Source organism: Bubalus bubalis, chromosome 2 (assembly GCF_019923935.1).
Source record: "Bubalus bubalis isolate 160015118507 breed Murrah chromosome 2, NDDB_SH_1, whole genome shotgun sequence".
NCBI classification, from domain to species: domain Eukaryota; kingdom Metazoa; phylum Chordata; class Mammalia; order Artiodactyla; family Bovidae; genus Bubalus; species Bubalus bubalis.
The window spans coordinates 96,707,227-96,729,126 of record NC_059158.1 but is presented as its reverse complement, the minus strand read 5'-3'; the positions used below and the strand labels follow the sequence as shown (position 1 = coordinate 96,729,126).

At 41.1% G+C, this 21,900-nt stretch overlaps 1 protein-coding gene across 30 annotated transcripts in view; it reads right to left on the bottom strand.

The window, feature by feature from the left end:
- The window catches only part of NEB (nebulin), a 218,281-nt gene that overhangs the window by 23,169 nt on the left and 173,212 nt on the right, over nt 1-21,900 (bottom strand). For 26 of the 30 annotated variants that reach the window (XM_044935534.1, XM_025261493.2, XM_044935415.1 and 23 more), the window contains 20 exons: nt 21,738-21,842; nt 20,246-20,350; nt 19,761-19,868; nt 17,016-17,120; nt 15,398-15,502; nt 14,869-14,973; nt 14,127-14,231; nt 13,928-14,038; nt 12,938-13,048; nt 12,620-12,721; nt 12,409-12,513; nt 11,047-11,151; nt 7,724-7,834; nt 7,046-7,150; nt 6,397-6,501; nt 4,770-4,874; nt 3,239-3,349; nt 2,719-2,829; nt 2,055-2,168; nt 1,400-1,504 (listed from right to left, as the gene is read on the bottom strand). In XM_044935534.1, the coding sequence (XP_044791469.1) occupies nt 1,400-1,504; nt 2,055-2,168; nt 2,719-2,829; nt 3,239-3,349; nt 4,770-4,874; nt 6,397-6,501; nt 7,046-7,150; nt 7,724-7,834; nt 11,047-11,151; nt 12,409-12,513; nt 12,620-12,721; nt 12,938-13,048; nt 13,928-14,038; nt 14,127-14,231; nt 14,869-14,973; nt 15,398-15,502; nt 17,016-17,120; nt 19,761-19,868; nt 20,246-20,350; nt 21,738-21,842 (2,139 nt within the window). The remainder of the gene's footprint in view (nt 1-1,399; nt 1,505-2,054; nt 2,169-2,718; nt 2,830-3,238; nt 3,350-4,769; nt 4,875-6,396; nt 6,502-7,045; nt 7,151-7,723; nt 7,835-11,046; nt 11,152-12,408; nt 12,514-12,619; nt 12,722-12,937; nt 13,049-13,927; nt 14,039-14,126; nt 14,232-14,868; nt 14,974-15,397; nt 15,503-17,015; nt 17,121-19,760; nt 19,869-20,245; nt 20,351-21,737; nt 21,843-21,900) is intronic. The other 4 variants (XM_025261512.2, XM_025261565.2, XM_025261488.2 and 1 more) reach the window with 3 other exon arrangements.

The window sequence follows — 21,900 nt, the reverse complement described above, 5'->3', positions numbered from 1 at the left end:
AAAAACTGATCAGATTTGTGGTTGCCAGAGGTGGGAGTTGGGGGTGAAGTGGAATTGGAGAAAGGTGGTCAAAAAGTGACAACCTTGCAGTTATAAAGTAGTAGGGATGTAATGAAGAACATGACAACTGTAGTTAATACTGCTGCATGGTGTGTGGAAGTTGTTAAGAGACTAAGTCCTGAGAGTTCTCATCTCAAGGAAAAATTTTCTTTTGTTTTCTCTTTTTACTATATGATGGATGCTAATTAAACTTATTGAGGTAATCACTTCACAATTAATATAAGCCAAACCATTACACTTAATAGCTCAGTTGGTAAAGAATCTGCTTGTAATGCAGGAGACCCTGGTTCAGTTCCTGGGTTGGGAAGATTCATTGGCAAAGGGATAAGCTACCCACTCCAGTATTCTTGAGCTTCCCTGGTGGCTCAGCTGGTAAAGAATCTGCCTGCAATGTTGGAGACCTGGGTTCAATCCCTGGGTTGGGAAGATCCCCTGGGGAAGGGAAGAGCCACCCATTCCACTTTTCACTTTCATGCATTGGAGAAGGAAATGGCAACCCACTCCAGTGTTCTTGCCTGGAGAATCCCAGGGACAGGGGAGCCTGGTGGGCCACCATCTATGGGGTCACACAGAGTTGGACATGACTGAAGTGACTTAGCAGCAGCAGCAGCCAGTATTCTGGCCTGGAGAATTCCAGGGACTGGATAGTCCATGGGATCGCAGAGTCAGACATGACTGAACGACTTTCACAAACCATTACACTGTACACCTTAAACTTATATGGTGATACATTCAATTTTATGTCAATAAAACTGGAAAAATAAATTTAAAAAATTATGTGCATGCATGTGTGTGTTCACTCATGTCCAACTCTTTGCGGACCCATGGACTATAGTCCGCCAGGCTCCTCTGTCCATGGAATCTTCCAGGCAAGAATACTGGCTGCTAAGTCACCTCAGTCGTGTCCGATTCTGTGCGACCCCATAGACGGCAGCCCACCAGGCTCCCCCGTCCCTAGGATTCTCTAGGCAAGAACACTGGAGTGGGTTGCCATTTCCTAGAATACTGGAGTGGGTGGCCAATTCCTACTCCAGGGATAAAACCTGTGTCTTGTATTTCCTTCATTGGCAGGTGGATTCTTTACCACTGGCACCACCTGGGAAGCCCTTAAAAAATTATGAGTGGAACCATTTAAGACTTCTTCACTACCTTAAAATTCTTTCCTTTATTTTAATTCTGATATAGGAATCTAAAGTCTAACTCAAACTTGCATCATAGATGAATCTCTTCTTTTTTACTGGGCAAAATTGTGATTTGAAAGAATCTCCTTCAGTATTAATGGAAAGACCTGTTCTTTGTAACTGGGGTCAATGTTTGATATTCTGATGAATGTCCTTACCTGGCTTGAAAGGTTCTTGACTTGCTGGGCATGAATGATCTCCGGAGTGTCAACCACAGAAGTGAAATTGGCTTTTTCCATTTCTGCTGATTGCTTATACTTAATCTACAAGAGGAACACGCAATAATTGGATAAATGTTTACAGTGCACACATTTGTTGGCTCAGTTTGAGTATTAAGTAATTAATACTTCTTTTCTAAAAGGATTCATTATTCAAAATAAAAACAAAAGATAAAAGGATTCATTCATTTGCTACTCAACAATTGTTTTTTCTCTTGTGTTTATAGCTTTATGTTGAGTGAGATTCGGAAAGAAAGGTTGAGTCCTAGACTGTCTATCTAGTTGATTGGGGGGAGTGGGTGGTGTGAGGGCTGGTGAGAGACATTGTGCAGGGTTTGGGAAAGGAGGAGAGGGACAATCAACAGATAGTAAGGCATTGATTGTTTTCGGAAGAGCTGGGAGAAGGACAGATGAGAGCAGCCTTGGTAAACGTCCCGGATCCTTTTCATCAGAACAGATTCCGCCATGCCATTATATGCATCTGACTGTAACTGACCAACAAGTAAGATAATAGAAGGAAAAAACTGTGTTCTTACAATCACAGCTACTTTTTTAGTTTTTTTTTTTTTTTTAAAGACTGACATGGAACACTCACCTGGCTGGCAATATCTGTAGCATTCCTGGCTCTCAGGAAGTCAGGAGTTTCATTGGCCATGGCATTCAGGCCTCTTCCTTTGACTTCCAGCTCCAGATCTCTCTTATATTCTTTCTATAGGAGCATGAAAAGAAATGTTAGTTAACTGTCATAGCAAGATAATAAACGTGCAGTGAAGATAGACCCACATAACACGCCACCTGCATTGCTAGTGCCACCTCTGCGCTCCCTGGGGTGGGACAGAGTGGGGACAGCAGAAGACCGTGTCAGAAAACTGGTACTGATGCCAGAACCTCCTTCGGAGCAATTTCTAGCATTCTCTGCTTAGAACATTAAAGTATAAAGCATATTTTAAATCTGGTTTGGTGCATAAACAATTACACTTAGATGCCCACCACTCCAGGGTGGTGTTTTTATTTAAATGGGCACAACAAATATATCAAGATTAAATCAAAAGCTATTAGATAAAGAACAGGCATAGCCACTATGGAAACAGTTACAATATCAACTCATCAGAAATCGAGATATTTTATGTAATGATTAATAATCATGTTGAACAGAGAATCTGAAATACAAAAACTATCACTTTTTAAAAAAATGCAACTTGGCTAGGAAGGAGAAGATACTCGGTTGATCCTGTGCATGCAGTCAGCTGGGTGCCCACCTCGTTGAGGATCTGGGTGGCATTCTTTGCTCTTAGCATATCCGGTGTGTCTTCCATTTCACTGAGACCCTTCCCACGGATGCTTTCCTCTAGATCTTTCCTGTACTCTTTCTATAGCACAAAATACAAGCAACAATGCTCACAAGAAAGCCTGGATTGTTCCTCTGCTGAAAAGTCCCTCACCAAAATACAAAACAAAAACCTCCTAATTTCACACAGTTACAGTTTAGCCAATAAAAAATCAATAAAGGCAGGGTATAAGCTTCATCAGTTAATATCCAATATCAAATAAACTAGAAATTAATAGAATGTTAAGGTAAGCACATTTTATTAGGTATTCAATTAAAAATTAGGAGAATTAACATGGGTAATAGATTAGGTGCTAGTATGAAACACATGGGAACCCAAACTTGGAACCCGGAGAGTTAGGTGGTGGTGAAAATGGTAGGAATATGTTGATGAGCATCATTAGTGCAATTATTTGGGTCAGGAGGGAGAGAAAAGACCAAGTGGGCACTACCTCGCTGGCTATTTTGGTTGCATATTTGACATGTAATAGAGCTGGTGTGACCTCCAGGCCAGTCAGGTTTCTGCCTTTAATGGACTCTTCATAATCTTTCCTATATTCTTTCTAATGTAAGTAGGAAGGAAAGACAAGAAAGAATGTTTGTTACAACTTATTTCTCAACCCTAGGAAGAAAACAGTTACATTTTCTTTCTGTGTATGGCTTCTTGATCTTAGTTCTGCTGATAATCACACATTTGAAACATGACTGACTGTTCTGGAAATACCCTGGGCAAAGCAAATTCCCCGAGGAGACTTAGAGGCTGAGACCCTTTGGTGGCCTCTCATTTGCCTGTCTACCGCTCCCATGGGGGCTGGCCCTCTGAAAGGGGAAGGACGGATGTACCCCCAAGACTCTCAATACATTGCCCTCTCTCTTGATGACACTTTCCTGAAGGCAATAAAATTCTACTTGTGAATCAGAAGTGACTCAGGGGAAGAAAATAAAAAACCACTCAGAGGAAGGGGATCTTGAGGGCACCAAATGCAAATTTGCCCTTTCTCATAATCACAACTATTATTCTAAATCACCTAACAAATAAGGTGGATAATGAAGCCCAGAGAGGTTGTCAGGCTTTGTTCACTGTTGGGAGGAAGGACCACCAACTCCCCCATCTCTCAAATCTCTGGATGAGGCTGTATGACTGGGAGGCTTGGAATAGACATTGGGACTCGATTTTTGTCATTTTTCAATTCCGATAGAATTTGACATCTACAGAAAAGTTGTAAGAATAGTACAAGTAGCTCCCACAGATGCTTTCCCCAGGTTTACCAACTGTTTTAAACAATTTAAAATTTTCTGTTATCTGGCATTCTACACACCAGAAAGCTCCCCAAACTACTACTTATATTAAAAGCCATTTATCTTTATGGTTGGAGATATGCTCATGGAGGTGAGGCAGAAGAAATCCAAAATAAGCCTGTTTCCCAATGAAGACAGACTTTCTCAGTTTCAAAATAAGATTCATTCTTCTCCACTATTGATTAAAATTTTTTAAAATTTTATTTTAGATGCCTCTGCTTACATTTCTAAAATAGGAAATATGACATACTGACTTTTTTGATATTTTGATAAAAATCCTGATGAAAAGAAAAAAAACTCTTCCTTTCTGGGACTGGAGGCTTCCTATTAAGAGAACAATTCAAAGCCAACAGTGGGTCTGCATAGAGGGAACTGATTCAAAGAAAAAATTACATTCAAAATAATTTGTTTCAGTATTAGGAACAGTTTGCTATGTCCTAATTCTGTGAAAAGGGTAGTTGAGATAAAACATATATGGTAAATGTTTATTATTCAGAAAATTTTTTTATATATATAATGGAACCACAGGATTTGAGATATGGAAAAGATTTTGGTAATCATATGTTGAAGAATCCCATCATCCACACCTTTGGGATAACAACAGGCTCAACACTTTTGCGGGTAGAGGTTGTTTGCGTTAGCTCGATGGTATACTTGCTGTGTTGGGGTTTGTGCAGGACTTACCCCACTCTGCATCTGCTGAGACTCCTTGGCAGTGATGTACGTTGGTGTTTCAAAATCTAGCATAGGCTTCCCTCGTTCCTTTTCATACTTTTCTTTGTATTTCACCTAGTGATAAAACCCTTATGAGACATCTCTGGCCAATTCTGAGACAGAGACCAGTTTAACAGTAGCATTTTTAATTGGTACATTGTGTCCAATTGGGTGGCATCTCATTGCCAGGCAAAACAGTTTCCTGTCATGTTTCAGAAAGTTACTTTTTATTTTGGCCTGGCAGGGTAACACCATAACTGTCTGCAAGGCGTGGTCAGGATTTGTGTTCAATTCAAGGAGACAAAAGGATCACTGCAGAAGAATCAGCCAAGACAAGCATTGAGACAAGAAATTCACGGGAAAACTGTCCACAGGGAAGGTTCGCCGAGATTTGATGTGTATAGATGTGAATATTTTAGCCTGAGCATCAGCAAATATTTCTAATAAAAATCTCCAATCTTCCCTTCATAAGAATTTTTATCAGGGACCTGGGGCCTTAATAGATAATGCATACAACTTTATTTACATATCAACTCAACTGAGGTAATAACTGGTCACATATTCAATGCTGACAATATAGATTGGTATGAAAATGAAAACCAGTTGACTAGTCATTGACTGAATTTCTAACAAACCTGACATTCTCAAAAAGACCCCAAGGCTATTTTACAAATACAAACTCCTCATCCTCATCACAGGGGCTCAGGAATGGGAGGAGCCTATAGATATTCCTAATTTACACAGGAGACACTAAAAGACAAAAGCCTGGGTCACACAGCATCTTCATGGCAAAGGCCAATCTCAGCTCTCTTGCTTATGACAACACATTAACATAGAGGTCCAGGAACACAGGCTGCTTTACAGATGATGGAAGGCATTTTTAGTAATTCAGCCTTCTTGTTAATGCCCAATGGGGATGGGAATAGCTGAATTTGTGAAATAGAAGGTCATGTGGCAGCGAATACCTTCCCTGAGTTCCTGGGAGAATCTTACTTGTATAAATTTTGCAATTTCTTCCACACCCAGAGACTACTTCAGTAGTGACCTGATCATATCACTCCTCTGCCCCAAATCCTCCAAAGGCTCCCCATCCTTCTTAGTAATATTTTCTTTTCTTTTTTTAAAACAAATATATTTATTGATTTATCTGGCTGTGTCAGGTCTTAGCTGTGGCATGTGGGATCTTTAGTTGCAACATGTGGGACCTAGATCCCTGACCAGGAATCAAACCCAGGCCCTCTGCATTGGGAGCACGGCGTCTTAGCCACTGGACCACCAGGGAAGTCCCACTAATATTTTCTAAGGGATCTGTCTCCCTGGTGATATAATCTTCATGCTTCCAGTCCCTGTGAGTAACCTGAATAACACATACTGCATGCCTACTGCACTATTTCTCCAATGTATGTAGACATTGTTATCATTCATAACATGAACATTTGTTTCAACATGTTGCTAAATTCCAGGCCCGTGATATCTTTGGGCATTTTCACAGGCAATTGTTGCTACAAGTGTAACTACTGTTCTCTAGGGGAATCCATGAAAACTGTGGACATTGTAGGTGAATGTGCAGGAAAAAAGACAGTCTTGGTCAACTTACGATACTCTGTAATTCTGTGGCCTCTTTTAGATGAAGCTGCTCCAGATTGTCAGGTATTGTGTGGTAGTGACCTTTACTCTTCTCATAGTTCTTCTTGTACTGGTACTGAGGGGAAGGAGGCAAAAAAAGGCACATTGATGGCAAAGCTGCTCCGCATTCCTATTTTTCTCCTTAGGTTGGATATTTACACAGCAGCAGCATCAAGACCAAATGAAAATTAGCAAACACCACATAGGGGATTAAAAAAACATTTTAAAGGATGAAGATACATGTTCAGTATTGTCAGTTAATAAATACAAGGATGTACGCACTTAGATTATATGGCTTATTCAAAGTAGGCTTTTAAGAGTGAAAAGTTAAAAGTGAAAGAAACTATTCCACGTGTTAAGTCTATGTTTTTAGGAGGAGGAAAGGGAGTAGTTAATTGGGAAAAAAAGAAGTTAAAATATTCCCCAAACAGAAGCATTTTTATAATCTGAGAGGTGTGGCAGTCAGTGGACCACTGGTAGGTTAATGTTGTCATTTGAAGAATGCACTCAGAGGATAGACATGCTTTCAGTAGCGGAGAAGGAGATGCATGTGACCTCAAAGAGGAATTTAGCTGTAAAGGGTGAAACAAGCTGTTTTTGGAGCAAATGATTGAGCTTACAGAACTGGCAAGGTGGCTTGTATTCAAGACATGGTTCATTATTAGCGATTCCTTCATGTCAGTCACAGGTTTGTGAAGTTTCTTCAAATCAGCCTTATACTTAACCTGTGCCACAGTAAGGGGAAAAAGGAAATCATATAAATAGGAAATGGAAAACTGTACTAATGAAACCATAATAAGTTAGCTCATCCTGAAACAAATGCTGGAAATGGTGATAAAAAAAAAAAACCCATAACTCATTTACAGTAGCCAAAAACGGGAAATTCAAGTATCCATTGACAGATGAAGGGACAAACACAGTGTGATACATACATAAAGTGGAATACTATTTAACCACAGATGGAATGAGGTTCTGACATATGCTACACAGCACGGATGAACCTTGAAAACACTGAGCTAAATGAAATAAGCCAGACCAAAAAAGGACCAATATTACATGATTCTACTTAAATGAACTCTTTAATAGGCAAACTTATAGGGACAGAAAGTAGATTAGAGCTTTCCAGGGATTGGTGGGAGAGAGAAATGGAGAGTTATTGCTTAATAGTTATAGAGTTTGTGTTTTGAGGTGATGAAAAGCTTTGGAATTAATAGTGGTAGTTGGACAACATTGTGAATGTAATTAATGGCACTGAATTACATACTTAAAAATACTTAAAATGGCAAATTCACACATACCTCACTTGCAAGAGTATTAGCATCTTTCATGACTTTGTAGAGCTGGCTATCTTTTGGATTGTATTTTGGTGTCTTGCCCTTCTCTTTGTTGAAATTTTCTCGGTATTGAACCTAATAGCAAATGCAAAAATCCAAATTATTCCTGAATGTCAGTTTATTTGAAGGCTGAGGAACAGGGGAAATGTAAATGCAAAAGAATATATGTTACACAAAAAGTGATCATATAATTTATTATCCAAATTAGGCCATTTTAAGAGTAAAAGGGAGCATTATTAATAATTATGCAGGGACAACAGGCAATTGAGTATAAGAACAAATGACATAGTATTTGTTTTGCTCATTTTTATATTATCCAGAGGTATGAAAGATTCACTTCCTTTTGATGCAGGACAAAAATGCATGGGAAAAGGCTTCTGGCTAAATTCAGAGACATGATCTAATACATTTGATTTGAAGCATTTTAGTCCTCCTAACTAGCAAAACCAAAAGCATTTTAGGTCTATTTCCAGGAGTTCAAAGAGGCTTTATAAATGATCAAGATAAGTGATAAGTAAGGAATCTGTTGAATTTAGGAGAATTTATTATTTTGTACTTTGGCTTTATCATTTTAATTTTTTTTAATTGGAAAAATATTGGCATAACTTTTGAGTAAAAGAACAGAATTTGGGGGTTAATGGCTTTGATATAATTTCAGGTTAGATGGAGGAAAGAAGTGAGATAAATTTAACATAAAGAGAAAAATAAGATTAAATATATTTTACTTGCAGGATATATAAAAGAATATGTAAAGGATTAAATAACTTCAATTTAAAAAATAAGTGCAATGCCGGGCACTAATAGTTGCTTAATAAATGTGATTTGATTGATGAAAGAAAGAGACAGTCATAATGCCTAAGCAAAATAGCTAAAGATGAGATTTACTTATAGGAATATTCAACAGAATAAACTGAAAGTGACAGAAACACTTCCTTACTGAAAGACAGACTGATTCCTTTGACACTAGGATTAACACCAGAAATAGAACCCTGCTAGTTACTTATTCTGGGCATCCCTGGTGGCTCAGATGGTAAAGAATCCGCCTGCAATGCGGGAGACCTGGGTTCAGTTCCTGGGTTGGGAAGATTCCCTGGAGGAGGAAATGGCAACCCACTCCAGTATTCTTGCCTGGAGAATCCCCATGGACAGAGGAGCCTGGAGGGCTACAGGCCATGGGGTTGCAAAGAGTTGGACACAACAGAGTGACTAAGCACAGCACAGTTACTTATTCTAGGAAGAAAGAAAAATGAGCTCTTTCTAGATGTTAGCCAGCTAACAGGGCAATATTTGATGCTCTGGGACACCTAGAGTTTCTGTTGTTGGTAAAATGAAAGACTTGCTCATTCAAAGTTAGCACACCAGGATCTGGTTGCCCAGATATTTCGCACTGTAGACACTTAAAATCAGTCCCCTCATGCTTCATCACTTTACTTCCCCACAACTTTCCACATCCAGCAGAACAGGCACAACAGGAGGCCACTCAAGTGCTAAGAACAATGAGGTCTGCCACATTAAAGGAAAAGCATTCACAGTGCTAAGACTCATTTATTTTGAATAAATCTCCAGTGAAAACGCACAGACAAAATAAGCATGCAGAGCAGTACAGCAGGATGCGGGCGCACTGAGTCAGACACGCAATGGAGGAAGCAGAAACAACAGAACAGAAAAACACAACATAAAGAAATGCTACAATGGCTCTTCTCTGAAAGGAAATGCACTCCCCAAATAAAATGAAAAGCCTGCTCAGGAATGTCAGAGGTGGTGAGCTGGTGTCTGGACCAAGAGAAAACGTCCTAAAGATGCAGAAACCCTAAGAATAGGGCTGATCCCAAGAGCTGAGAAGCACAGAAAAGCAAAGTCAGGTAGATGTGCAGAGGCAAGACTGGGGAAGAAAAAATGCAAAGGCCCATCTCTGATGCGAATAAAATCCATTTCTTTAGAAGAATGCTGAAAACCCTCTATCTTTTAGAAAATAACTCACGTCTGAAAAAAGTACTTGAAGAGCAGCTTTCTACTGGCCTTTCAGTTCCTTTTTCTTCTGTTAATTTTAATCAGATTTAAATTTCTAACTTTTTAATTAAAAAGTTATTCCTCCTCTTTCCACAAGAAGGCCCCAAGCAAATGCAGTCGAGCGTAACTACTGCCAGGAATATGAGCCACCATGTCCAACCTTCCTTTTTGACCGAATCTTCTTAAGTACCACTCTATTTTGCATGATAAGGACACATATCAGACTCAGGACTTCAAGAATTCTTAGAAAGGTGTGGGATTAGGTGGGAAGTACAGTAAACCCAAGTAAAGTGTATATCTTCCCTGGTGGCTCAGATGGTAAAGCGTCTGCCTACAATGCGGGAGACCTGGGTTTGATCCCTGGGTTGGGAAGATCCTCTGGAGAAGGAAATGGCAACCCACTCCAGTATTCTTGCCTGGAAAATCCCATGGACAGAGAAGCGTGGTAGGCTACAGTCGATGGGGTTGCAAAGAGTCGGCTGAGCAACTTTACTTTCACTTTCACAGTAAACCCACATTCATGTGGGATGTGGAATGGAAAAGCCTTCTTTCTCTTGTTTACCAGGGAAATCTGAGATACAACTGTGCAGTGCCATGTTGCAAATGGCAACATCAGTGTCCATAATCCCAGAGGGCTCAGAGAGTGTGGGAAAGAAGTTTTCAATCAATTTTTTCAAAGTTCAATTGAATACAAAGATCTAACATCCAGTTCTACTTCTTTGCAGAGACTTGAACAGGACAATAATATTGACACTTCTAAAGACTGAAGAGCAGGTTCAAGAATTAGAACATTTCTTGCTATTGAGACTATAAGACATAGGGTGAAAGCTACAACTGAAAACATTTTGAGCAGTTTATACTGTTGATTTGGAGTATGTCTGAACTGCAAGACCATAGTAAATAACCAGTCTTAAATGTATTAAATGCCAATGACAGTCATCAGCGGAGACTTTCTTTCTCTGGTTGGAGATAAGATGCCCAATCTATTTTTACTTCATCCTTTGATCAGTGTCAGCAGCCTAAAGAAGTTAGTAGACCATCTCAAAACTACTCTACCTTCCTACTCTGGAGGTATGTTCCAGGGGGAATGTTTCATGCAGGAAAAGATGGGTGTGTGCAAAAGTATATCTCCTGACGAATTTCCACAGCATTCTACACATTCCAACACAAGACCAACAGAAAAAGAGTGCAACTTGGTCAGTCCCCTGACCAAGGCTAAGAAGGTAGACAAGAGAAAGAGGAAGACAGAGATACGGGCTTGCTGGTGCTGGTCTTACATCACTGATGAGCACATTAGTTTTCTTAAGCTGCCTCATCATAGGGGTGTCATAAGATGCGGCGCCGTGCCCGTGCCCTCTCCTTTGGCCTTTGATGTATTCCACCTAGAGTGCCAGCAAGACAGCAAAGTCAGAATGGGCAGAGCCCACACAGATGGGGTCTCCTGGACCAGTGGCCACACCAGGAAGCTGTCAATCCTGAGGAAGCCTTTCCCAGGAAGTAATCCCAAGAAGGGGAGCTCATAATACCACCTGGTCAGGTGTCATTCTCCACATCACAGGATTCACCTGAGGTTAGAAATACAGGCCTCGCTATTTTCAAAACCAGCAAAGTCTTCAAGGTTTCAACTTGTTTTTAGCTTGCTAATAATATGAACTTGATTTAAAAACACATTAAAAGTGTTTTAAATCGAAAAGTTCTTGTTACATTTTACTATTCTTAGAGATTCCACTACTTTTTGTGGGGGGTTTCATATCTTTGTTTCAAGTATTTATACCATTCCATTAATTTGTAATAAAAATACTGCATTGGCATTTAAAAATAAAAACTTAAAAAAATCATATTTGCTTATCGTTAGACATCTGAACTTTTTGTCTCTTCATAATTCCCATTTCTTGTCACCTGACGTTACTACTTGTATCTTCTAAAAGATTGGAAATCCATGTTTGGCATTGCTGAAAGGCATATGTACAACCACCAAAGGTATCCTAAACCTATTTCTTCAAACAAAGACTTGAGAAAACAGTAAAGAAGAAGAAGAAGATAAATAAATATTAAAGAAAAAAAAGAGGAAGGCAGGATTTCAGAATTGGAGGAGTAATAAGATTCTTGAGCTTGATTTTCTGGAGTAAAACTTGTTCTCTGAAAGATCTGGTGGTTGATCATGGAGTCTCTGATCTAATGTCTAAAAACTTGTCATAACTCAGGAGTATTCTACATAATTAGTCTAACAAGGGTAATTAGGTAACAGGGCAATCAAGTTTGGGCACATTTCTGAGTCCATCTTCTCACTAATATGAAATCTGCTAGCATTAGGCATTCCCCCTCAGCTCCCCTTGCATACCTCAATCAGATACAACCCCAAATTGTAACTATTTATCCGTAGACATAGAGTCTGAGGACATTTATTCCCCTCATTCCTAGCCCAAGCTTTCAATATATGTTTGTTAAATAAAAAAGTGACTGCATTTGATAGAAATTTTCAAAGCTTTTCATGATATAATTTTCAAAGCCCTGAGTGCTATCAAAGACTCCGTATCTCTTTGATCACTAATACTGCACTTTCATTCTGGGAATCACTTCTTCCTGCAGTTTCTAAACATCTCCTCACATTAGAGTGACTGCTTGCCCATGTGTGTTACCTGGCTGCTCAGCTTGGCTGCCTTCTTGGCCATTTCAATGTCGGGGCGACCAAGCATGCTGAGTCCGTGGCTGCCTTCCTTGCGGTGCTTGGCTCTGTACTCCACCTGAATCAAAGAAAAACAAAACGGACAACGTGTTCAGGTGGCTGGGGCCTTGTACTACTTGCTCGCGGTGCATGGTGGGCTGGCAACGTTTTAACCATCCACCTACCTCGCTGGCCTGTTTGGCAGCCTGCGTGGCTTTCTTGATGTCTGGCCGATCGGCCACTGTGGTGTAATGCAGGTTTTCTTTCGCATCTTTTTTGTAAGCGACCTTCATTTGGAGAAAGAAAACATTTGCTCATTTGAGAAACAGACTTTCTTTCTGAAAGGAACCTTTCTGATTAAAACCAAATCAATCCCACCACCATATATTTTAAACCACCAGATATAGAAATTAGGGTGGCCACTCTCTGGGCCCAGCCACCACGCACCAGTGTGGGACCCCCTGGTGCAGGTGGGCCCTGAGAGAGTGAGAAGAGGGACTCACGTTACTCTGCTTCTTGGCCACATCCATGGCGTGTTTCACGTCTGGGGGCTCCAGCATGATGGAGTAGTTGGATTTGCCTTTCTCCTTGACAAACTTCTTCTTGTAATTTGTCTGAAAAGAGCCAGAATTTCTTAGGTGAGGAGGGGAAGCCGGGAACAGAATTGTTTTACTTGAAGAACTGTGAGAAGATCTCAAGGAAAATCCATGGTTCCCCGTTTTGGTGTCTTTGGAACTGGGGTGTCTTGTCCGTATTCTAGTTCTTCTCTGTCATTTCTGTCCTGGAGCCTGACATTGAGCCACACACCAATCTTTAAAGAATGATGACAAGCAAAGCAAACTCTTTCATTCATCTTTTTAAAATAAAGGGAACCTTACACGGCTCATAAATACAAATTATTAAATATATGATTTATTGTAAATACATGATACAATAATAAATACATGATCATTAAAGCATTATGCATAAGGACGTAGTGGGCAGAGATTAAGGAGATATGAAGACGTGATTTTGATTCTCTAAAATTGTTCAGCAGTTTAAGGAGAAGAGAGATGATGAGAAAGACAGATTTTCACTATCAAAGCTTCCTCCCTTTATTACCACTAGGGTAGTGATATCTTTAGTGCCAGAGAAGACATCCTATGGTAAAACCCATATCTGCCACAGTTGCCAAAACTGGAAAGTCAATAAATATTGAGTCTTTATTATTACTATTTTTGGTTGCGTCGTGTGGCATGCAGGATCTTAGTTTCCCAACCAGGGATTGAACTCTGCATTGGGAGCATGGAGTCTTAGCCACTGGACCACCAGGGAAGTTCCTATTGAATTGTCTTTTAAGCCAGTGTTCAAAGTTCACATATAGGTACTGGCTGTAAGAGAGAAGTGACGTAAAAGAAAGTGTGTGTGAGCAAAAACATGACCTTCAGTCTTTTGCTGGATGCTAAGGTAAAGTGGCATTGCTGTGGCCAAGAGTCCTGGAGCTGGTCACTTACATCACTGACATTCTTGGTCACTTCTTTGACATGAATAGTGTCCCGGGTCTCTGGCAGCGTCGTGTACGAACCCTGCGCCAAGTGCTTCTTCACATACGACTTGTACTTGTTCTGGGAGAGCACAGAGAGCTTGTTACAATGCCGGCCTGCGGCATCAGCCCAGGACAGAAGGCGAGCATATGGGCTGCCGGGGGGGTACCTCGGACACCAGGCTGCTGACTGTCTTTGCCAGGAGGATCTGTGGCGTGTCAGGTACGGCATGGCAGCTTCCTCTTTCCTTGACGTGTTTCTCTTTGTATTTCAGCTACAGGGGTGAGAAAAAGGCATTTCTTCAGCTCCTCTGAGTCTCCTGCATATTTTTTATCAAGCTCCTGAGTCACTAAATAGAGCTGGTAGAGTAGTGTCATTGACATAGTTAGAAACATTAAACTCAGTATAAGATTTGATATTTAGAAATCTTGGGAAATACCAAAAAAGGATTTTCTTTATCTCATGCAAGCTGGGGCTTTAATAACAATCAGAATGAACGTTATGATGAATCTTTATACATGCAGCTTTAGTTCAGAGCGCTTTGAAATGTCACTGGACCCTCCCCCAAGCCCTGGGAGGCATTATTAGTCCTCCTTTCCAGCTGAGGAAACAGGAAGCATAGGAAGAGTGTGACCCCACGAAAATGAATATGTTCCCTTATAGAGTCCAGCCAGGCCCTCAGATCCCCAGTTCTGGCTGGGAGGGCTGGCTCGTGGAGCCTCTGCAGCAGGCCCGGCCACCTGACTGTTACAGCTTCCTGCTGCTGCCACCCTGCTCTGCCAAGTCACCGCTGTGGACTGGGGTCAGCAGCCCTCCCCAGTCCACAGGGTGCCCAGGGTGCCCCTGGGGACTGGGCTGCAGAAGACAGCCCTGTGTGAGGCTAGGCCTCTGGGAGGGGACCGCATGCTTACATCACTTTCGATTATAGAATTCTTCAGGGCCAGCACCATGTCTTTATCATCCGTGACAGAAAGCTTGCAACCCTTAAGGTACTCTCGGTCCAGCTTGTATTCAAACTGTAACAGAAGAAAGTCAGAGGAAGCTGGAAAAGGGTGCCAGGCACAGGAGCAAGATGGTATCTGGTTAAATTTCTAGGGAGTCTTCTTCTTGAGGGCACTATGAGGATTTGCTGCCAGGATGGGGGCAAGGGTTTTCCGGCTGGGTCCACTGCAAGCTGGGCTCTTCCTCACCAGCCCCAAGGCCAGGACAAAGCTTTCCTGGTCCTCCCCTGCCTCCCTCAAGAGCCATTAGTGTTTGGGCTCAGCCATGTGAGACCAAGCTGTGTGGCCAGGTCTACTTCCTGAGCTTGCCTTTCACACTTCACAACCCTCCTGTCCTTCTTGGATCTCAAATGAGCTAGGGAGTGACAGTGGTAATTATGGATAATGAGGGACGTTTCTGCCCTGGGTATGTCATGCAGTTCTGTCTCTCTTATCTCACATCGCTCTGCTGCAGGGTCGACTTAGCAGCCTGGATGAAGTCTGGGCGGTCAGGGGTCCATTTCCAGTAGGCTTTGGTAGCTTCATACTTCTTCTTATAGTCCAGCTGTTTTTAACAAGATAGAAACAGGTCAGTTCATTAAGTGGCCTGAATTCACAACCACACACGCAGCACAGAGGGACTCAGCTTGCATTTTAACAAATCATGGTTCTTTATGCAAGAAGAGAGCCCCAATTAAAATTTCTATACAATTTATGTAACTAGTTTTGTCATCCTATGGGACCCGTTGGCCTCAAAATAGAAGCTAATAATTTTTAAAGGTTCCAGATGAAATGATTTCTCTAACTCTGCCAGGGCAGTTTAATTATTTTGAGTCAAGTACTTTTAACTTCTAACTAAATTCAGACAACTTTAAAAAAATTATTAAATACTTTTTATTTTCTGCCAGGCACTTCTCAAAGTGCTTTATAAATATTAACTCATTTAATCTTCATCACAACTTCATGAAATCAGCAGCTGAGGAACTGTCTAGAGGGCCTAAGTAAGCTGCCCAGGTGAGACAGCTAGTGAGCAGTGGAGCTGGGGTTCAAACCCAGGCAGCCTGACTTCATAGGACATGTGTACTTGCTAGGCTTGCATTTGAGCTGGAGAACTGGCTACCTCAGGCTGAATCTGAGGAATAGAGTGTAATTTCATTTGAGTATCCTTGCCCTCACTATCAGCCACGTTTCTTCACTCTTTTTGTCTCTCCTTTTTCTTGGTCAAGGTATCATTTGTGTACAATAAGATACACATGCTTTCATGTATTAATTTTGATCAAATTTTTTCCATTGTGAAAATTTTCAAGCATATGAAGAGTTGCAAAAAAAGATAAAAGTTGCATGAATCTTACAGAGAATATCCATATACCCAGCATCTAGATTCTACAATGTACATTTTACTGCATTTGCTTTGTCCCAAATCTATGCTGCTACTTATCTCTCAGTCCGTTCTCAGGACACCTGTAAGCTCCCTGTCAGCCCCTAAAGGCATTTCAGTTTGTTTGTCCTAATAAATACAATTCTCTGTAGCACTAGTGGTCACAGCTTGGATTTTATAATCTTTCATTATATAACCACATATATTTTTAAGAAGTCAATACTTATCTAAATGCACAAAAATGTTTCTGTGGTTGAGGCTTTAAGATGCCCCGTCACACACAAAGAAGAATCAGCACAGAGATGTGAGCAGGAGGAAGGTCTAGGTCAACTCCTGACAGCATTAAGCAGCTCAAGTGTTCTCTCTTTTCAGAAGGAGGAGGCTCAAGAGTTTGAGGCAGGAGAAGAACAAAAAGACTGGAGACACTTTCAAAAATGTAACCTTCATTTCAGAATTAAACTCATTTCTCAGTCTCCTGACACAGCGGCTGAGTGGGTACAATATCCATGGGCCACCCTTGTTTTTTCCCACCTTTCCCTGGTGAGAACCATGGCAGCATTTAGAGGTCAGCGTTATCACTCATCCTCCAGGGCCCAGCCCTTGATCTGGAGTCACTAGAACGCAACCGCCTGAAGTGATGCCAAAAGAGGCCATGTGTCCTGCAGAAGCTGATGAGCCCCTGTTAGATTTGGGGACTTACATTGGTGTTGACTTTGTAGGCATCCTTGGCTGCTTTGATATGAACAGCATCTGGCTCAATGGTACAGTTGGACTTAGTTCTCTGGTAAACTTCTTTGTATTTCAGCTGCAGGAGGAAACACAGGTGAATTTTTTAAAGCAGCCCACAAGTGTCTTAAAAAAAATTTTAAACTGTAACTATAGTACACAACACTTCTTAAGACTGAATACATCTGTTGTGAAGAAATGATGCAGCATCGCATCTAGCATACATGCACTTATCCTGTCTCAGATCTTAGCGTCTACCCCTCAGGACACACTGAATCTGTTCACTGAGCTACCATAGAATTTATGTCCTCTGAGCTTGTGCTGAAAAGAACAGCCGGATAGCAGTCTATGTGTTTTTCCTTCCCCAAATCAGAAACTCCAGAGTTTAGAACATCTTAAAAACCATTGATGGAAGACAAGACTTCCCCCAATGGCTCACCCAAATGGCATCAGGCTTGTCCTCCTTCCACACCCCTGTAAGTTGTAGCTGTTATCATGTTATGTTGTAATTATTTATCTATTCTTTCTATTGAGCTGAATCCTTTGCAGGCAAAGTTGTGCATCATTCATTATTTCATTCCTAGCAGCAAGCACTTAACAAGCAACATATGTGGTCAGTCACTCAGTCATGTCTGACTCCTTGCAATCTCATGGACTGTAGCCTGCCAGGCTCCTCTGTCTATGGAATTTGCTAGGCAAAAATACTGGAGTGGGCTGCCATTTCCTCCTCCAAGGGATCCTCCTGACCTAGGGATGGAATCTGCATCTTCTGCACTGGCAGGCAGATTCTTTACCACTAGTGCCACCTGGGAAACCCCCAAGGAACCAAATAAATATTTGCTGAATCAATGCACTGATGATGAATGCTGTCATCCCTGTTGCCATTGCTAGGGCCACCCCTAGTGAGTTTCAGCGGGAGGGGGAGAAACAGGGAAGGCTTGGCCTCTGTGAGCCCAGCTGCTCATTTTTTCACCTTGAGCCTGGAATTTCTAGCGTCACCCATTTTTGCTCCTTTTAAATTTCAGGGCCCTGGGGCCTCATCTCGGCCTTCTCACTAATTATTGCAGAAGGATCTTAGGTCTTAACATGGTTAAATCTGAAATAAAACTGTCCAAAGGAAGCCACGGTAGTGCTTACTAAATTTGCCTGATCATGTGAATCACAGTTTTCTGCACTTTTTCATAAATATAGCAAATCAGTAGCGTTAGGGTGCAGGCCTGGACATCCATATTTTTCATCAGTTCGGGTTATTGTTATAATCAGAAAGCTTAAGGAAATGGATGCAGAATTGTTTCATTTTTTTTTTTTTTCCAGTGAGGGAGAATGGGCTGCTCCACATAAGGGATCTAACTTATAGATGTTTATGAATACCCGATGCTCATGTTTGAAGTGCCAAAACTTATTTTATATGAAAAATATAATAAATATTTTTCAATGATTTATACATTTCTGCCTTCATAAACAGTGCACGGATATATTTAACATTTTTCTAGGCAACTCAAAGTCAATAGTGTGAACCCATTTGTTTATCTACCAAAGAACTCCTGAGCACCAGCCTCAGTCAAGGCTTTGGGGTAGGGATTCCACAGTTGCTTTTAGTATTCTTTATGATGCCCATAAAGCCATGGAGTTCTTTAAAATATTAATCTATTTGTTACCCAAAATGCAAGGAGATCAAACCAGTCAATCCTAAAGGAAATCAACCCTGAATTTTCATTGGAAGGACTGATGCCAAAGCTGAAGCTCCAATACTTTGGCCACCTGATATGAAGAGCTGGCTCACTGGAAAAGACCCCGATGCTGGGAGATTGATGGCAGGGAGGCAAAGCGGGGACAGAGGATGACATAGTTGGACGGCATCACCAACTCACTGGACATGAATTTGGGCAAACTCCATGAAACAGTGAAGGATAGGGAAGCCTGGCATGCTGCAGTCCAGCAAAGAATTGGACACAACTCAGTGACTGAACAACCACCACCAAAATGATGCATTTTCCACCACAGAATCTAGCTATGTATATCAAAATATATGGATATAATTTCTACTCAGAGTATTAGGATTTAATGGCTACCTTGTTCCTCTTAGCCGAGATGAAGCTTATAGAGGATTTATTAATAGAGTTTATGGCCCACTGCATTTTTCAAATGGTCTCAACAATATCCTCCTACACTACATGCTTTTCTGCAATGTGACCTTCCCATTTGTTCACCCAGAGGAGGCCTATGTCTCTTCACCCCTTGAATGTAGGTGTGCATACTGTGCCCAGCAACATAATGCAACAGTGACTCTGTGTCAGTTCTAGGAGTAGCCCTTAATGGGTCTGGATCTTCTACTCCAGCCTCTTAGGACACGTCCACCACTCTGTGAGACAGCCAAACCACAAAGGCCACGTATAGAGGTTCCTGTCTGTACCTGAGTGCCCTGAGTAGCTGAGTGCCCAGCCAAGCCGTGATCAGGCGCCAGCGCTGGGAGCAAACAATTCGTGGTTGTTGTGGCTCTCCTGAGCTGCAGCTGTCTGTTAGCACACGTAATAGAGCCTTGACTCAGCTATGCCCAGTGTGCTCACAGAATGCTGAGCCAAAAAGGATGACTGCTGTCTCAAACTGCTACAATTTAGATTGATTGTTACACAGGTATAGATAATTGGTCCTGGGTTTGTTAAATCACACTAGAAAGAGGCCAAGGTGAGAGGGGCCGCAAAGCCATCCCAGTACTTACATCACTGACTTCATCTTTGACCTTCCGGACATGCAGCAACATGGGTGTGTCGTGAATTGTGGTGTAGCCTCTGGGTTTCGCTTTGTTGTATTCCAACTTATACAATATCTGAAAGACATGTCAAGGCAGAAAGAGCCAACTTTATGCATCTCAATTTATCTTGTAATATATGTAAAAATATAAAGGGAACATTGTTGCTATTGTCATTGAATATATACAAAGGAGAGAGAGTCCCATAAACTCATCAGGTTTTCATGCTTTCTGCAAACGCTCCCGTGCCTCTACAATGGGGTGTCTGCTAATTTGGCTGCGATGATTCTTTACTCTAAAAGAAGAGTCCTGAGTAGAGTAGTACATTCAGTGTCCCTCCCTCCCTCCCATTAAATGGCAGTAGAATCTTCCAAACACATAACCATCTAAAATGCCCTTCCACATTTGCAAATACCCCCAAGGTCAAGAAACCACTCAGAGCTCCCTGTACTTACATCACTGATTTGTTTGTTGACTTTTGTAGTACGTAGGTGTTCTGGAGTATCCACAATTGAGGTAAACTTGTCCTTTGTTTTTTCATAATTCTTTCTGTACTTGATCTAAATTGTAGAGAAGAACAAGTTAACTTGAAGTAGGAGAGGGCCTTCAGGGACTCTAGCTTTCCTTTTGAGACAGTCCCATGGAAAACAACAGGATTATTATATAAGCCATAGATATGGGGAATGATGCCATGCTTTCATATTAAATCTTTTTGATAGCAATCAGGTAATAGAGTGAGAAAATAACAATAAGAATAAAATGATAGTTTCCAGATACTTTATCCATGTGGAAACTGAGCCCCAGAGAGGTTAAGAGTATAAGCTAAGGGCATGTGTAGAGTGAAATCTCAGAGCCAGGCCTAGACCCATACTCTCTGGACTCTGACAAGTAATGATTCACTCACAGTAAGCTGCATCAAATATGTATTTTCTTAAGCTATATTTTCATATCAAAGATGAAACATGAAAAAAATGAATACAAACAGTTCAAAGCAATTATTTTAAAAGACATTCATTTTTGAAACTTTCAAGTCATGATTTTTTTTTTCATGCACATAAGCAGTTTCAAGCAGACACAAAGAGCATAGCAAAATTCCATGCACAACTATCCGATGATCATATCAAGGTGAAGAGAAAAGTTTAGGCAAATAGTATGTCCATAGGAAGGCATCCTCATTTCATGTGTGGGTCTGATGTCAGACTAAAGTGATAAAACAAGTTGCTAATACAAAATATTGATTAAAACTTTTTTGGGGTGTGGAAACAATGGCATTTTATTAACATTGTATCTGGTAGTTAGGCAATGACCAGTGTTTTTTGCAGCTTCAAATTTACCTTTCAACATATGATGGAAATGTGGTGGAGTGTGCTTCAGATGACGTTGTAGGAAGGCAAGGTGATCAGTAGTATTGTTAACATGTGTGCGTGAGGACAAGCTGTGCTGAAATAACCTAACGAATACAGCAACACAAGAGGGGCCATGAATATGTCCAATATTCAAAGAGCTGCACCATCATCCTCATCTCTCCAAAATGGTACAGAGTAGTCATCGGAGAGCAATGCACACACTGGATGAAAATTTTACATATTCAGACCTTTTAAATACTGTCAAATTTAACTAAGATCCTTATCTCTAAGAAATCTATTTCTTTGGGGCAAACAGTGAAAAACAAACTAACATCATACCAATTTGGAAAACTTTGGCAGTTTGAAAAAGCCTGTCTTACTAGGAGTTCCAAAGGTGTCAGAAGACGTAGAGATGCTGGCCGGCCGCTGCGGCACTGCACTCGGCCACATCCAGAGGTAACTGGCAGGGAGTGAACGTTTATGCAGCTTTGTCATGTGAAACCAGCTTGGGCAGGGGGCAGGGGAAGGAAACCAGGGAAAGCTTAGAGATGAATGCCCCCAAGGCTTCTCAGTCTCTTCTTCTCATCTCATCAGACATTACCTGGCTCCACATGTGTGTGTTGTAGAGGGCAGTCAACATATCTGGACGCAGGATTTCATTACATCCTTGTTTCAGAAGCATCTTGGCACTAGATTTATATTTTCTCTGTTCATGCAAAGAGCAGTGAAGCACAAAAGAGACTTATGAAGACAGAAAAGAAGAC